This window comes from Brassica napus, chromosome C6 (genome assembly GCF_020379485.1).
Source record: "Brassica napus cultivar Da-Ae chromosome C6, Da-Ae, whole genome shotgun sequence".
NCBI lineage: Eukaryota > Viridiplantae > Streptophyta > Magnoliopsida > Brassicales > Brassicaceae > Brassica > Brassica napus.
The window spans coordinates 27,407,757-27,425,696 of record NC_063449.1 but is presented as its reverse complement, the minus strand read 5'-3'; the positions used below and the strand labels follow the sequence as shown (position 1 = coordinate 27,425,696).

Here is a 17,940-nt window from a genome sequence, read left to right as displayed (position 1 = left end):
GCCGTGCCAGCTATAGTGGTGATGTTAGCTACCTTATGTGTGAGATGTATGAAAAATCGTTTGTCTCTCAAAATGGTGTGGCTGGTGCCACTGTCCACCACGATTGTATCCATTCCACTTTTCATTCTTCAAAACAATAATCATAAAGTTAATGAACAATAATAAAATTTTCAGAGATGGTATCTTTAATGATCTAATTCTTAGGCATATGAGAAATGAAAAAAAAAATATTCATTCATAAGGATAAAGTTAAATCCAAAGCCAAACACTGATAAACAATCTTAAAGAACACCAAATCGAGGGGGAAACAATAAAAAAAACGATATGGAATTTTAATTCCTTATTTCAGTATGTCTGAAGTTTCAAACTCCATGTGATCAACTTTGTCTGACTCGTGCTGGTGATCCTGGACGTCTTCCAAGTCATCATCATCATCACCATCATATCCCGGGTCTCGAACCATGTTAGCTTCCGGGTTTCTTTTTAAGCTCTCCATGTAAAGCTCACACAAATGCTTAGGAGTTCGGCAATTCTTTGCCCAATGATTACCCATACCACATCTGTGGCATCGATCAGCTTTGATCTGTGGTTTAAAAGACACACTACGGCCTCGGCCACGACCACGGCTAAAGCCGGGTGTGGTACCGCGACCACGTCCTCGCCCGTGTGCTTTAAAAGAACCACGACCTCGTCCTTGACTTCTTCCACGGTTTGGACCGGGATGGTCATTGTGTTGGACAAGGTTACTCTCTTTCTTTGGCTCTATAGCCAGCTTAGAGATGTCGGGTAATGGAGCTGTACCAGGAGGTCTCATCTCACTGTTTTTCAATAACAGTTCGTTGTTAGCTTCAGCCAACAAGAGACATTCTATCAACTCAGTATATGTGGCGAAATTCCTCTCTCTGTACTGCTGTTGCAATACCATGTTGGTTTGAGGAAACGTGGAGAGAGTTTTATTAAGCATCTCTTCCTCGGTTACTTTTTCACCACATAACCTTAACAAGGACACAATTCTGAACAGGACTGAGTTGTACTCGTCTACTGATTTGTAGTCCAAGAACCTTATGTGTTTCCAATCATATTGAGCCTTTGGAAGCAACACCGTTTTCTGGTGGTCATATCTTCGCTGTAAAGCGATCCAAAGGTCATATGGATTTTCCATGGTCATGTACTGAGTTTTCAAGTTCTCTTGGAGATGGTGGCGTATCATGTAGATAGCTCTATACTTGTCTTTGTCACTGGAATTGTTGTCTTTGGTGATTGTGTCACCAAGATCTTTTGATCGCAGCATGATCTTTGCATCAAGCGCCCATTCCAGGTAGTTGTCACCATTGCTTTTCAAAGCACTGAAATCAAGTTTCACAATCTTTAACATCTGAAAAATATTTGTAGTTTATCCCCATTAGTAAGAAAATAATCGGATCATTCACATACTCTTTCAGTCGGATACAAGCAATGCAAGTAAATAACAATATTTTTTTCAATGATCCAAACGATTTCATGTATATGCAGGAAGGTAAAGTTAAACCTATACATCTAGGATAAAGTTAAATCCATTGCATGAAATCTGATCAGTTTTATCAATTTTCGACATGAAAGTAAACTAATCAGTATGAATGATCTATCCTAATCAGATGATTTCATGTGATATGCAGGAAGGTAAAATTAAACCTATACAAAATCGAGATAAAGTTAAATCCATGCATGAAATTAGATTAGTATACATTTTCAAAAAAAAATGCAATCATTTCTTACTTTTATTTGTTTTCGATATTTATCAGATTAAATATAATGATTTGATAATGCTAGTATATCAGTAATAATCCGAAATTTATTTATTTTCAGATAAATACTAGCAATTCCTATTCCTAGTAGGATTAAAAAAATAAATAAATCGATATTTTTCTGATAAATGCTGAAAATCCTATTTTTTTTTTAAGATAAAGATATAAGGTTTAAAAAAATAGGAAAATCGAATTAAAATATATAATATATTGTTTTCAGTCGGATTTATAAAAAAAAAATCGGATTTATCTTTAAAATTTCAGATTTATCTATAAGAAAAATCCGATTTATCTTAAAAATATTAAAAAAAATTCTTTCAAATTTGAGACAGGTTCTAGTCGATTTCAACATATCAGAGAAAGACTTTAAACATTCAAGAACAAGTTTCTAATGCAAGCAAACAATCAGATTAAGCTGATGCAGCAGTCGGATATGTAAAAAAATTGGTGTAATTGTCAACCTAAAAGGTTCTAGCAATTAACTCACATCAGGAAGATTAAAAAAAATCAAACAAGCTTAAACAGGGTGAAACAAGACGAGATTTAAGCTTTGAAAATAGATTAGGGTTTTAGATTTTATTCTGCAAAGACATACGGCTAGATGTAGCTGTATGTATGCGGCTGAGGGTTTAAATCCTTTTTGGTTTTGTTTTGAGTTTTCTGAAGATACCTGAACCTTTTGTGATGAGTTGAACGGTCTGTGAGGAGAGAGAGCTGCTGCTGGTTGCTGACAGAGAGAAAAGGAGGCGACTGGAAGAGATTTAGGAGTCGCCGGAAAATAGCAAGAGATCGTTTGGTTTCTGATTTATGGGTGGTGGATTTTTGGAAGGGTTTAGAGACAAGGTCGTGCTGATAACGTGTTGTGAATGAAGAGGAGAACTTGTGTTTATTATTAGGTCGACCAACTGGTCTTTATATACATATGGTAATGACGGTCTAAGTACTGGATCGACATGAGATCGTACTTATCCTTAACTAGATAATGACTAGCAATACGTAAGATAAACACCAACTATAATGTAGATAAACACAAGAGTAGATAGGCGCCAGTATGATCATGCGGATGGGCTTGGCCCGTCTTGCTACACGGGCTGATAAATGGGTCGATCACTAAATGGTTTATAACACTCCCCCTTGATCGACACATCCGGTCAAGGTTCATTCATGCTTTGGGTCTTGCTACACGGGCTGATAAATGGGTCGATCACTAAATGGTTTATAACATGTTTCAATTATGTCACGTTTTCAAAATTTTATTTTTAAGGAAATGGTTTACAAACTACTTTACTCGTTTAGATACTTCACTCCCCCCCAAAAAAAAAATATATATAAAGTGATAAAATTAAACTAGAGGGTTCCTACGTATATAAAAATGTTAGGTTCACGTTTTCTTCTAACTTGATTTATGGTAAGCGACTAGAGAAATATGGAGAAGTGTTGAGAAGATGAGAGCGGTCAAAGGAAGATAGGTAGGATGGTCTACATATCCCAACAAAGTGGTAGGAAACTGATTGGTAATAAATGTTGTCTGAATCCTACATAATTTAAGATGTGCGTTTATAACTCGTTCAGTTTTTCTACTGTTTAATTATGGACCAATGTAACAACATTCCAAGCACTATATTTATTTCATATTTGTATACATCGCTCACTACAAAAAGTGGGCTTTGTGCATATTTTCTTCATAGTTCACCGTGTATTATGTATATTCTTTCTCCGGGCTTATTTTCATGAAACTGTTGCTAAACATTGCATTCTTAAAAAAAATTCGCATTTACTATATAGTCTAAAAACATGTTTTCGTGTTATTGGATGGCAAGCCAATGTTGCAGAATGTAAAAGATATTTTACAGTCTTGACTTTTACATATATGTTGGTTATAAGACTAAATATAATTCCTGAGATATTAAAAATGTAAAAGAACTGCTTTAGAAAAGAATAACCATATATAATTATAAGTCACATTAGACATTTTTTGGTAAAAAGTTATATTAGACGTACTATGATAATTCATATGATGTGTCTATTAAATTGAGGTAAAGTGACTCAATTTGTATAACATCTTAGAATTGGTTCAAACACGTTAAGAAGAAACAAAAAGATGTGTAACCCTTGAATATGAAAGTAATACAAAAGAAGCAAGCGTGTGGGTTTTCAATTGGATGAGTTATGAAATTTATGTCATTTGTGAGAGAGAGTGTGAGTAGATAGAGAAAGATGGTCAAAGAAAAATGTGATGTCAAATCAAATAACAGTAGAGAGAGAGAGAGGAAAAAGAATCAACCTTTGCTACCAAATCTGCCCAACCCATCACACCCTTAGGGCTCCACTCTCTTCTCTTTTGTTTTTTTTACCACCCTTCCTTCACATTACTTTTTGCCCCTTCTTCGCCCATTTATCACAATCTCTAAGCACATTCATATATGTGTATATACATGACTGCATGCATCCGTATGCATACACAGAACTAAGGAATATTCACTGTTTACCGTAAAAGGAAATTAGGTCAATATCTATGTGTTTGTACGTATATGCATTAATCGAGAGATAATAATTTGGTTTCGAATTTTAAGATAAAACATAAAAGTAAATTATGTATAGATAAAGAGGTGTAATGTTCCTTCAAGGAGCAAATATGTCTCTCCACTAACAAAAAGCAGAAAAAGAGAGCATATTACAAAAGCTCTTTGCAGGAAGAAAAGACTCTCTTTATCTGCAATCCTAGTTACACAATTAGATCCAAATTGGATCTTGAATTCTAACATGACCAACAAACTGACACACAACAAAAACTATGACTACGATAACAAGAAAATCACTTGCAGTCCGGTAGTATAGTTTGTGTTCTTAGTAAGGTAAAATATCGGCTTGATGCATTTAGTTTAGCAAAAATAAACAAATAATAGGCTGCATTTATGTTAACAAATGCAAAATTCTTATGGTGATGATTTGTTCAACATTAATCTGAACATCAGTACATAAGACAATTTTATCGAAAAGAAAACAAAAAAATTAGGTGTTAATTGGCAAATAGAATTCAATTACTGAATAACGTCAGTAGTCAGTACAATATATATTTCAATTAATTAGGTGTGGTAAGCCTTTTTACAAAAAAAAAAATTAATTAGGTGTTATAGTTAGTTCAATAAAAAAATTAGGTGTTATATATTTAATTTCTTAGTATTAAAATCTTGAAACATAATCATCCAAAATATTTCATTTTTTCAAGGAACCATTTTAAACACACAAGTTTTTCCACCCTCATCAATGAATAAATTTCTTCGAATTGGTGTATAGGGTATATGACAGCCAATCTGTCAAATATTATAAGTTTATAACCAACACAAGGTATTTGGAAAAGTATTAAAGTACTTTAACTGTTCATTATTAGAGCAACCTAGCTACTTCGAATTATAGATCTACATAAATTTTTGTATTGTAATATTTTCAACCATGTGACATACGTCTACCATCATCACATCATTTAAAACCCTGCTCGGAACTACGCAAGACGGTAGTCGGGCGGTAACCTCGGGCCTAGCGTGTTACCAAAAAATCGGAGAGTACTCGAGAATTACGCGGGGTCTGGTTTTAAATACAATTTAATATATTTATAATATATTTAGCTAATTTTAAACATGATGATACAAGTTTTTAGACATAATTATATAATTTTTTATATATAATTTTAAACAGTCTCTTTTTGATTCGTAAATGGTGGGTTTGGTATGAAAAAAATTCTTAAATGTAGTATGTATGTGTTTGTTTTGGGTTTGATTGCTAATTATAATTATTTAATAATGAATAATTACACAAAATCTGTCAATAATTAGTTAAAAATAATCAACCGTGTTTTAACTTACACAGACGGAAAAAAAATTAGGCGGCTAACGCGGGATTAGGCGGGAATTAGGCGGTCAACGCGGAAATTAGGCGGTCTTACGCGGATCAACGCTTGGCTACACCGATTTGGGCATAATCACCGCGGTCAACCTTTTAACGGCGCATAAGCGGCCGCCTAGGCGGCTGCGTTTTCGAACAGGGTTTAAAACAAATAAAAGAAGCATGATAATTAATGTATATCTTGATACGTGATCATCCTAAGAAAGTTCAGCTTTTGAGTAGTAATATTATCGAGTGTCCGTCCATTCTCTCATTATTCTCCATGATGTCATCAGAAACGTAAATAAATGACAAAATAATATAAGTCAGCAAATATATACCGTGGAGAAGGGGAACTTCATTGTTATACATTGCCATGAAAACAGGGGTGAAAAGATATGAAGTTGTTCTCACTACTTTGTTTTCCACACGATTTTAAGTTGTAAAGATCCTACACAAACTCAAAAGTAAAAGTACTAGATGTAACTTTTTTTGATGAATACAATCTTTCATTCATTCAAAAAAAAAGTTATACATTGCCTTTTAATAACTTAAGTAGCAAACTAGAGATACATTTTTTTAAAAAAAAATTTCAAGTGATCATGATTCATTCTTTTTATCTATGATCAATTAGATGATATAGCTCTTACTCAGAAAAGCCCTACTCCCATCAAAACTTGTTCCATAGATATAGGTATTCTTAGAATTAATATATATACTGAATTACGAAGTATTAACTAATTTATATACGCTATTTGGACCGCCTTGACTCATGATCATTGTCTAATTGTTCTACCTCAGAGGCAGTCTCATCTTCATCATCAAATCCATTAATTCCATAAGCTCCATGGCCATTTCCAAACGCCTTGATGTGATCTTTCAGAGATCGCTTGTGCTTGAAATCAGATCCACATATGCAATACCAAAGCTTACCACAATTCTTCTCATGTGTTCTCCAGTCCCCTCGGACTGCGAAAGCCTTTCCACATTTCCTACACATGAAGGGTTTGATTCCATGCTTCCTCTTGTAATGTGTTTGAAGTGTTCTGAAATCTTTTAGAGGCTTTGCCCTTGGATGGTCAATGTTGTTACGACAGCCCGGTGCGCAGCAGTAGCATGGAAGCCTCAGCATTCCAGTTGGTTGCGTTCCTCTTAAAGATTCAGGTCCTTTTCTGTATTCTGATCCATGTCCCCACATATGCATCTGTAAACAAAATCGTGTATATTTATATTATCATATAGGGTTTGATAACTCATAGTATGTCATAGTAAACCCTTAGAGATTCAGGTCCTTTTCTGTATTGTAATGTATGAGCCTTAATTGATGAATGTGCTTAATAGCTATTTTCTTGTCTACTATATATAAGATGTTATGGTTACTCGAACCAGCATACATTGACTAATTCGCATATCAACCTTGAAGCATACGTAAAAATACAAGAAGATTGTATCCAACAAGGATGCTACACAAATGCTGAAATGTAAATAGTAAAATAGAAATAGATTTCATAAACTAAAAAAGATTAACCAAAAATAAGATATATAAATGTATGCTTAGGTAAACAAAATAATCAAGGGTTTACTAAAATGCACGATGCCTAGCTCATATTCAATACAAGATCTTAGCAAGGTCATATGTAGAGCTTATGAATCTATACATATATCTATGTTCATTAATTGATATAGTCATTTACGTATGCAAAATCGTATATATGAATACTGTTATTTTACACGTTGGACATTAAAAGACCCTCATAAGAAAAATGGATGATACACTTGCCAATTTTGTAAAAAACCAGCAAAGCCACATAACTTCTGAAAGTACTAAAGACATAGAGAACATTTACTGTCTTGTTAAATCTCAGTCTCAGTCTTCACAATCTCATGTCTCTCGGTTCTTTATAATGCAATGATTTATTCATGCATCAGAGAGCCAAGACACGTTATTTGATTGATTTGAAAACAGTATTTATATGTATCCACATAAAAATTTACCGATTAAAGGTGGAAGCTTTTTTTATTTCGAGGAAACTAAGTGAGCATGTTGATTAACACATGGAAGAAAAAACGAATTCTTCAAAGCATATGCATACATAAGTCTACAAAGATATAAATTAGAGAGAATTATAAAAATTAAGAACCTGCATGTTGTTGTATCTGTTGAAGGTCTTGAAGCAAACAGGACAAGAGAACTGAGTAGGGCCAATAAGAATCTGAGAAGGTGTAGGGATCCAATATTGACCCTTGTTGAGTCTGCTGATTCTACATGCGCCGTCTCCGCCAACTGAATCTTCATCGTCACCTTCGTGATGGTAGTCGTTGTCGAGATCTATCTGGTTGTTCATGTTCTCATGATGATGAGTAGTCCTTGAGGAAGAGGAGGAAGAGGACAGCGTGAGAAAAGAAGCCATCTCTTGAGTACTAGGGCTTGGAAGGCCTATGTGAAGAGCAACGGTGATGTCATGGTCATGGTCATCGTGATTATGATCATCTTGATGGTGATGATGATAGTAGTCATCAACATCGACGGAGGTTGAAGTTGGCTCTTGGATTAGATGACCATGGTGGTCTTGTTGTTTGTTGGCGGGGCTGAGACTGAGGAGAGGGAGGGCTTCACGGAGAGGAGGGGAAGAGGGAGGGGTTGGTGGTGGTGGTGGACGGCAAAGGTCACCGGAGTGAGGGAAGAAGAAGAAGGAAGAGGGAGGAGGAAGAGGTGGTGGGTTAGTGGAGAAATTAGGGTAATGGTGAAAAGGAATGGACTTGAACCAATTTGTGAAGAAATTGGAATGAGGATCAGTCATGGAGAAGAGAGAAAGAGAGAGAAGAGAATAGTTTTTACTCTTGTGGGATTCTTTATACAAGAACACAAAATGGAAATGGAAATTGTGATGGGATGTGGAGAGAGAGAGAGAGAGAGATTTTATTGGGATGAAAGAGAGAAAAATAGACCGTAACTAGTAAAAATAAAATGGAATTGATGAAATAAAAAAGAATGAAACATGAAGAAAATTGAATGAAATTTATTCTATTTATTTATGAACAAATTTTAGCGGAATGATTTTTTGAATTATATTTATTTTTTGTGGAACTAATGGAATGAGCATTCTATTTCATTCTTAATAAATGGTTAAAAATTGTGAAATGAATGGAATATAGGATTCCCAAATATTACATTCTAAAAATTAACAATCTAGTAGTACATATGTATTAGCTTTACTTTTTTGGTGCAATCCGAAGTAAAAACTAATGCTCAAAAATTGATAAGAGGTCTAACGACTAGAAAAATGATTAGGCGTCAACGAATATTGATATATATTTTTATAATTTATATTATATGCCCAGAGAATGCTATGCGTTCTCCACTTTCGGACATATATTTTAGATTTTGTGTTTAATTATAATATTTTGATAAATTATAAAACTAGATATACAAAAATTAATTAGACAAATTAATAGATTTGTACTTAGGTTATTACTTAATTAACTAAGTATATATATATATATATATATACATATATATTATGCACTTTTCAACCCTTAACTCAACGTGTGACAATTGCACATAACATATGATTTTTTTTCTTTTTTTTTGTCACGGAATTCTTATATTAAACTTAAACATCCAAAAGGGTTACATGGTTACAACCGGAAGTAAATTCGACGGCTAGATAATAAACGAAAACTAGTACAACAATACGAATGATAGAAGTGTTAGGAGATTGAAGATACCCTGAAACTGATGTTCCCAAGAACATACTGAAGTCGAAATATGAACCGACAGTGAGGGGCCCTATCAAGAGGGTTTGGAAACGGTTGGCAGTAACCAACACTGGTGATAAGAGGCTTCCGCTTGATGATAATGTGGACAACATATGAGCAGAGGATGCCAACCAAGGTTGGAGACCTCGAGACCAAGGTGCATACTTGGGACAAGTACGGAATGTTGAGGTACGCCTGCAGGCGTGGTCGGAGAGAAGGGGCATATACTCCATAAAGAAAGCTTGGTCAAGGAGAGTTGAGCCATAAACTCCGGTTCTAAAGTACTCGTTGGTGATCAAACGATGCAATTACCGAACAAAAGAGAGTCATCGTGACAGTTTTGGGCTCTCTGAAATTGATGGCGGGCATCAGTTTCCTCAAACAATCAAAGACAACAAGAAGTAGACGCAGGAATGGAGCAGCCGGTGCTAGGGTGGCTTGCGGTGGAGATGGTGGATAGATAAGCTCTGAGGCGAGACATGCTGGTGTGATGATGTTTTGCGGAGGAAGGCTGAGAGGATGACGGCTTGAGACGGTTGTGAGAGCTGAACATCCCCAAAATCTGTTACCACAAATACTTTAACATCGAAAAACCTGTCCTCAAAGCTTCCATTTGTTGCGAAACAGAAAGTGACCAAATTGAAGATGATTCTCTCCCTAAACAAAACCCTAGTCTCATCAATCACCAACTGCAGAGAAAATAAAGCCCTTAAGGCTGGATTTGACACTTCAAGATCAAGTTGAGTGTTCCTTGTCGAACTGGTTTGGAAATGATGCTAAAATTCATCAATGTTCACAGATCTGAAATTCATCTTCTGGGAACTCACAACTATATGGCTCACAGAGAAGGACGACCTCAGTCTAGAGAGAAGCTTTGGCTATGCAACAGAGCATAACTCGAACAGGATGAAAACATGACTAGGAGAGTCGTCAGAGATGGAGGAACCACTGCCTGCGAGACACTAAGCTTCACACGTTGGAGGCGTTGAGGGGCTGCGTTCGTCGGAGAAGTCTGGGTAGGGGAAGAGGCGAGACAGAGGCGCAACGGGTACGAGACGGCGAGCAGATCTGGTGCGAGTTTCGTCGCTTCTGCTCGTTCGGAGAGGATGAGTGGTGACGAGGAGAGGAACGGGGGAGGCGACGGCGACCCGAAGAGGAGAAGAGAAGATGACGGCGAATATACCCGATGAAACTGCTACATAAGAGACGGCGAGAGAATGAGTCTAGGCGTTGAGGACGACGAAGCCGAAGAGTGAAAACGTTAGTGAGAAGCAGACAGAACGAAGGGCCCGATGCCGGTGAGGTGAGGCGTCGAGGGGTGAGAGTGGCGGCAGCGTAGTTATATTTTCTCTAGGGCGAACTCGCTCAGTAACAGTAAGAATTCAAACTTTGTTTTTGGTAAAAATGTTAAGATATAATTACCAAATTTTAAATTTGTGACAGAAGTACATAGAAAACAAGAGGCAGATGGAATTTAAATGCAATCTAAACAGAGACTCAGCCGAGGAAAAATAGGTACCGTCGCAACAAGAATACTGCTAACTGGACGCCTCGACTAATTGGAACAACCTACTTGCTGCAAAAGGAGGAACCCAGTGAATACGAGAGACAGAACCCAGTAGAAGTTGGTATGCCCGATGATCCGCTCTTAAGGATATGTTTGAACCAAGAACTACTTGTAGACGACCTCCTAATCTGCAGCAACCCAGACACACAGTAAAACCCGAGGTCAAGCACACCCACAAGACAAAGCGGAGCCATTAATCATGAAAGAGGAACCGTTGAGAAGTGCCAAACCACCGCACCGGAAACTAAACAAACAGACATAGTCTGCATCACTCCACGAAAGAGCAGTCAGAAGCATGCCTTGGATCAGGCCCCTGAAGCAGGCCAGAACTGCACTCGCCGCCACAGAATGGAAGACCCAGGATGACAAAGCCACAGATCCTTAGTCCCACGTGCCTTCACGCAGGAGAAGCGGACGTAGATCTGCTCTGTCGTAGATGATGTCTTCACCAGACGGACCACCGTGGAGCCACCGACAGACCTAAAAGAACCAAACGAGAAACAAGAGGCACGGTCGAAGAAACGTTCCCTCAAACCAGAACCTCGAAGCGTCACACCGGAACAGGCCCACGAGCAGCTCACACCCCAAGCGAGAAGGAGGATGGATGGCGTAGAAGAGAGAGAGTCTCACAATCGACGCAAAGATCTTGACCCCAGGCCATTACCCCCGACCGAGAAAACCTTATTCCCGCGAGTATCCAAGCCTCGCCGCACTTCCAAGAACAGAACCAACAGATCCGCAATAATGGTGAAGCCTCAGAACGGCGAACATATCGGCAGAGAGAGACAGAGAAGCTTGAGGCGAAGAGAAGAAGAGAGCAGAGAAACGGAGGCGGAGTAGATTTAGGGTTATGACTTCACGGAAGAAATGAAAGAGAGAAGAGAGAAGAGAGAAGAGAGAAAGGAGAAGAGAGAAGAGAGAGAGGAAAAACTGTTGATCCTTAATTCGATTTGTGTATGTCTAATTCATTGGTCATAGCGGGATGAACTATCATTTAACGAAGTTTTTTTTTGTTCCTATGCCATATTCACTAAATTCACGTTCTTTAATGTGACCATGTTTAACAAAAAAGAAATCTTGTTTTTTTTGAAACATCAAGTGAACCTTGGATAACAAAATATGATCTTTGAATTTCGCTTTAATCATATCAAAGGCACACACGTACGAAAGTATTTCACATATATATACTCCGTATATTATCTATCTTATTAAAACTCAAGTACAAATTATGTTTGTTTGGAAACATGTATAGCAATTTTTTTTTAAAAAAGTTTGTTTGGAAACATGGATTGCAGTTTTAAAAAATATGTTTGTTTGAAAACATAGATGATTGCAGTTTTAAAAGTATGTTTGTTCAGAAACATGGACAACAATATATTAAGAGAAAAAAAAAGTAATGGGCTTCTATTTTTTAAGAAAATTTGGAATCCATTATATTATGAAAAACTATCTATCTGGTACCTAATCGGGTTCGGTTCATGTTTGTTTGGGTTTTGGGTTTCCGGGGTCAAAGATTTCAGCATCATTCTAATATTTCTAAATTTCAGTTTAGGTTCGCTTCGGATTTTTGCGGGGTCCGTTCGAATTCGGATAACCCTTTTAAATTACTTTTAAAATTTTAAAATTCATTATATATTTATATACTTTAAATTTCTCAAAAACTATAAACAAAATAATATATTAAATCTAAATTTCAATAACATATGTCAAAATACCTAAAATTAACATATAAATTATTTTAGTTCAAATATTTGGATAGAGAATCAATAATTATTTTAAGTATTTTGGTGTTTTAAGTATACTTTTAATATTTTATATTTTTACTATTGATTATTTGTATATATTTCCAAGTATTTAAACCAGCGTAGAAATATCATATATATTCTAGATGTTTTTATATATATTAAATCTAAAAATAATTAATATATATAAGCTCTATTTCGGATACATTCAGGTACCCAGAATAATTCGGTTTGGATCATATTCGGTTTCAATTCTCCAAAAACTAAAATTTTGAATAATTCAGATATTTAATCAATTTTGGTTTGGGTTTAGTACTATTTTTTTGGATCGAAATCGGTTCGGTTCTTCAGATTCAGGTACTTTGTCCAGCCCTTATATTATTGACATGAAAAACAAATAGAAACATATATTTGAAAAATACATCCGCGCAAGATCAAATTCTAGTATATACTTAAAACGTAAGTACATATAACATGGATAGCCACAGTACTAGGGCTAGCTAGGTTGAAGAGTATATATGACAAACCAAAACAAACAAACAAACAAAAACCAACAAACAAACATGCACCAAAGACAGTAATCGTTTACCAATATGACAAAGCAAAAAGATGCTCTAACTTAATAAATTGGAATAATTTTAATTTATTTACTATACCTGGAAAAATAATTACATTTATATAAAATATGGGAACAAACATAAAGTATGTATTTGACAAAAATAGGTTTTATCCCAAACCTATACATCATACAAAGATAGTGTCACTGCTTTTTGGAGATTGGCTCTCATCCCAAACGAATTTACTTATCTTAAATGTCCTTTCTAAAAAAACATTTTTATTAGTTTGAGACTTAAAATAGGTTTTAAAAAGGATAATTTAACAAATCAATGGTTATTTATAGATGAACTAATTTAGGATATCCCCTAGACTATATTTGCAAAGTGATTTTGCTACATGTCTTTTCTACAATCAATTTCACAAAACAAATATGGCATGACAACTGAAATTGATGACATGTCGTATAGCTTAATATTACATGGACAATTGCATTTAAAATTAATTTATATTTTTGGTAAACTTTTTAAAATATGGTAATAACTCATATATTACATTTAATGTCAATTTATATTTTTGGAATGTTTTTTAGAATATGGGAATAACTCATAAATTATCATTAAAATAAATATAATCAAATATGACATTATAAATTTCAAAATATAATTTAATTATATATTTTTAAAAATTATAAAATTTTATTACTAAAATTTTTAAAAATGTGTACAATTTTTTTAAAAAAATTATAAAAATTTAATCGTAAAATCATTATTTTCTTATATATCTACAAATTTTATAAATATTGTTTAATTTTAATTTTTGGTAATTATGAAACTTTTCCAAATTTTTTTAATATATTTAATTAAAATAAATCGATAGAAAAATATATCTAAGATTATAATTTCAATTATATACATGCATATTCTTAAATATAATTTTTATGTTTAATTAAATCAAATTTATATTAAAATATTGATACGAAAAAGAAAATTTACAATATTAATAAATTTTTATTTTAAAATCTAATTTATATTTATCTGTTTAAAAATATTTTAAATTTTCTTACTGCCTATGGTGCAGGAAGACACCTAGTTAAAATTTAAGATATAATTGTAGTTTTACTAACCGTAATTTAGTTTAGAAGGTATTTTTATAACACTATAGTGAATAATTTTAGAAGCAAACAGAAAACAAAAGGTATACACAATACCAAATTATTTTTAATTACTATAAATATTTATTTTTCAATAATATTTTTTATCAATAACTAATTTAATTCTTAAAAGATTTAAACATTCAATTTGATGATATAAAATCTTCAAAGATGATATCATAGAAACTTAATATTGCATTAGGTACCAAAAAAATCAAATTTTAAAAATTTAAATTGTATATAATATAAAAATAAATAATAAATTACACATTAAAAATAAAAAATAAATGAGATGAATAATATTAGAAAATTCACTATCCCAAAACAATATTAATAACATAAAATTAAAACCCTTATGATTTTTTTGCTACGAAACAAAAACAGTTATCTAAGATATTTTTGCTTTTTTCTTCTGCCACTTTTTTTTTTTATTTTCTTTTTTTCCTGAAAAAATTCGAAAAGAAAGATAAACTAAAACCCAACAAATCCCGCACTTGTTCATCCGAGCGAGAGGAAGAAAAGAACAACACACTTCACTGCTGGTGATAGCAACTTTTATCAGAAGAAATCATATGGGCTCCGCCACCATCCTTGAACAGCTAAAACCCTAAAGGGAGACTCCAGTGGTTCCACAAACGAGATCCCACCAGCCCATGCGCCTCGTTGCTTCACCAGTTACACCACACACAAACGTTGAAGACAGGAAGAGCCTCCAACTGCCGGCAAGAACAAGAGCAAAGAAGAATAAATTCTCTAGGACATCATGACTGCTCTAGTCTTCACAGATCTGAAGCGGCGAAGACCATATAACTTTTGATCTTACTTGAAATCACAACAACACCTCATCAACCATCCTTAGCCACTGAAGATTATCAAGAAATGAAACTATCAAAGATGAAGATCAAACCTCTTGGACAACTCTTCTGCAATGGCTTTCTCGTAAGGATACTGTCACTTCAAGGATGCTAAAACGCTTGGCGGCTCAAGCAACCATTTATTCAATCTGGAGAGAGCACAACAGAAGACTTCATATTACGGAAATATATCGTTAGAGATAATGATTGTATTTCCTAGTTATATATTGTTTGTGATATCTCTTCCATTGTGATAAGGATGAAGATATCTCGGTTTCTTAGGGCTTTAGATACGTCTAGCCGACTTAATATGTTGTATATATACAGTTTGACATTGAACGTGAATAAACAAGTCAGTTTGATATCCAATCTTATATGGTATCAGAGCTTAGATCAGCTTAAATCTTTTCATAAAATTTTCTGTTCGTTCTCGTGTTCATCGTTTGAACACAAACGTAAGTAGTAATGTCTGGAGACGATTCAAAGAGTGCTGAAGAAACGACAGGTGCGTTGGTGGTGAAGTCTGGCGAAGTCAAGGAGATTGTGTCCTCCTCGCCGTACACTCTTTATGGTTCTGATAATCCAGGAGCCTTGATTACTCCGGTTATGTTGACTGGAGATAATTACAATCTCTAGGAAAACGAGATGCTCAATGCGCCCCAAGCCAAGAGAAAAATAGGGTTATCAACGGCACTGTGAAGTTACCGCCGGTTGATAGTTCTAATTATGATAGTTGGGTTGCAGTGAACTCAATGGTCATCGGTTGGATACGTGCTTCCATCGACCCTAAGGTGAAGTCATCCGTGACGTTTGTCTCCGATGCAAGTCAGTTGTGGGCAGGGTTGAAACAGAGGTTCTCTGTTGGGAATAAAGTGCGCATCCACCAGTTGAAAGCTCAGCTAGCACAGTGTCGACAAGAAGGTCAGACCGTTCTTGAGTATTATGGACGGCTCAGTGTTTTGTGGGAAGAGCTTTCGGTGTATCGACCTCTTCCAGTGTGCTCGTGTGGGGCTGCTAGTGAGTTGACCAAAGAACGCGACGACGATAAAGTGCATCAGTTCATCATGGGACTTGATGATTCTCGATTTGGATCCTTGTGTACTACTCTAATTGGGTTGGATCCATTACCATCTATCGGAGAGGTTTACTCGAAGGTCGTTAGGGAGGAACAGAGGTTGGGAGTGTCTGGTGATCGTGAGATGGCAAAACAAGATGCTGTTGGCTTCGTAACCCGACAAACTGACGTAGCTTCTCATGGTGACAAACAGAGTGCCTCGAAGTCTGACTCGTCAATACTTCGTAACAGAGATCGTACGATGTCGTGCTCCCACTGTGGCAGGACCGGTCATGAAAAGAAGGACTGCTGGGAGTTGGTGGGTTTTCCTGAGTGGTGGAATGAACGCACTGATCGTGCCTCAGCTGGTCGTGGTCGTGGTCGTGGAAACCGTGGAGGTCGTGGCAGAGGGCAAGTGAATGCAGCTCATGCTACTAGCTCCAACGCTTCGTCGTTGCCTGACTTCACTCATGATCAGTGGAAGATTTTGTCTCAGATGATTCACGAAAAATCAGGAGCAGACAAACTTTCTGGTAAGACAAAATTTGGTAATGTTATATTAGACACGGGTGCTTCGCATCACATGACTGGGAAGCTGTCTCTCTTACATGATGTAGTCTCAATACCTCCGTGTTCGGTTGGTTTTGCGGATGGTAGTAAGACGTTTGCGTTGAGTATGGGAAAGTTTTCCATATCTGACAAAATCTCGCTCCATAATGTTCTTTACGTACCATCGCTTAATTGCACTTTGATCTCAGTTTCCAAAATTCTCAAACAGACGGGTTGCTTTGCGATGTTTACTGATGCAGTTTGTGTTTTACAGGACCGTTTCTCGAGGACTCTGATTGGAACCGGTGAGGAGCGTGATGGGGTCTATTACTTAACGGATGTGGCTACAGCAAAGATTCATTCAGTTGATGTTTCTTCGGATCAGACACTGTGGCATCAGCGTTTAGGACATCCTAGTTTTTCAGTTGTTTCGGCTTTACCTGTTTTTTCGTCTTCTACTGTTGGTTCTCACACTTGTGATGTATGCTTTCGAGCTAAACAAACTCGAGCAGTTTTTCCAGAAAGAATTAATAAATCAAAGGATTGTTTTTTGCTAATTCACGTTGACGTATGGGGTCCATACCGTGTTCCATCTTCCTGTGGTGCAGTATATTTTTTAACAATTGTCGATGATTTTTCTCGAGCAGTTTGGACGTATCTTCTCCTTGAAAAATCAGAGGTTAAAAGCGTTTTGCTTAATTTCCTGGCTTATACGGAGAAGCAGTTTGGTAAATCGGTGAAGACAGTTCGCAGTGACAATGGGACCGAGTTTATGTGTCTCTCGACATACTTTCGCGAGCATGGTATAGTCCATCAAACATCTTGCGTAGCAACACCTCAGCAGAATGGACGAGTAGAGCGTAAACACAGACACATTCTGAACGTGTCTAGAGCTTTACTTTTTCAGGCCGGTTTGCCTGTCAACTTCTGGGGAGAGGCGATCTTGACCGCTGCATATCTTATTAACCGGACGCCAAGCTCGATTCACAAAGGAAAGTCTCCATATGAAATACTTCATGGATGCAAACCAAATTATGAGCA

General features: G+C 35.9%; 2 protein-coding genes across 3 annotated transcripts; both read right to left on the bottom strand.

Annotated features, from left to right (window-relative positions):
• Positions 1-340: 340 nt before the first annotated feature.
• Positions 341-1,375, bottom strand: LOC111206905. Its single transcript, XM_022704357.2, has one exon. The coding sequence runs from the start codon at positions 1,373-1,375 to the stop codon at positions 341-343; it is 1,035 nt and encodes a 344-aa protein (XP_022560078.2).
• Positions 1,376-6,023: 4,648 nt separating this feature from the next.
• Positions 6,024-12,162, bottom strand: LOC106409523 (zinc finger protein WIP2-like). Of its 2 annotated transcripts, XM_048760887.1 has the most exons (3): positions 11,231-12,162; positions 7,808-11,120; positions 6,024-6,870 (listed from the first exon to the last, which is right to left on the bottom strand). In XM_048760887.1, the coding sequence occupies exons 2-3, from the start codon at positions 8,465-8,467 to the stop codon at positions 6,418-6,420; spliced, it is 1,113 nt and encodes a 370-aa protein (XP_048616844.1). In that variant the 5' UTR covers positions 8,468-11,120; positions 11,231-12,162; the 3' UTR covers positions 6,024-6,417. The 2 variants fall into 2 exon arrangements, with proteins under 2 accessions (XP_048616844.1, XP_013705599.1); XM_013850145.3 differs by having other exon boundaries at positions 7,808-12,162.
• Between the last annotated feature and the right edge of the window lie 5,778 nt (positions 12,163-17,940).

Coding starts and splice junctions, on each gene's coding strand:
- LOC111206905 (XM_022704357.2), bottom strand. CDS start 1,375: ATGTTAAAGATTGTGAAACTTGATTTCAGTGCTTTGAAAAGCAATGGT.
- LOC106409523 (XM_013850145.3), bottom strand. CDS start 8,467: ATGACTGATCCTCATTCCAATTTCTTCACAAATTGGTTCAAGTCCATT. Junction 6,871..7,807: donor ACAGATACAACAACATGCAG/GTTCTTAATTTT, acceptor TTTTGTTTACAG/ATGCATATGTGGGGACATGG.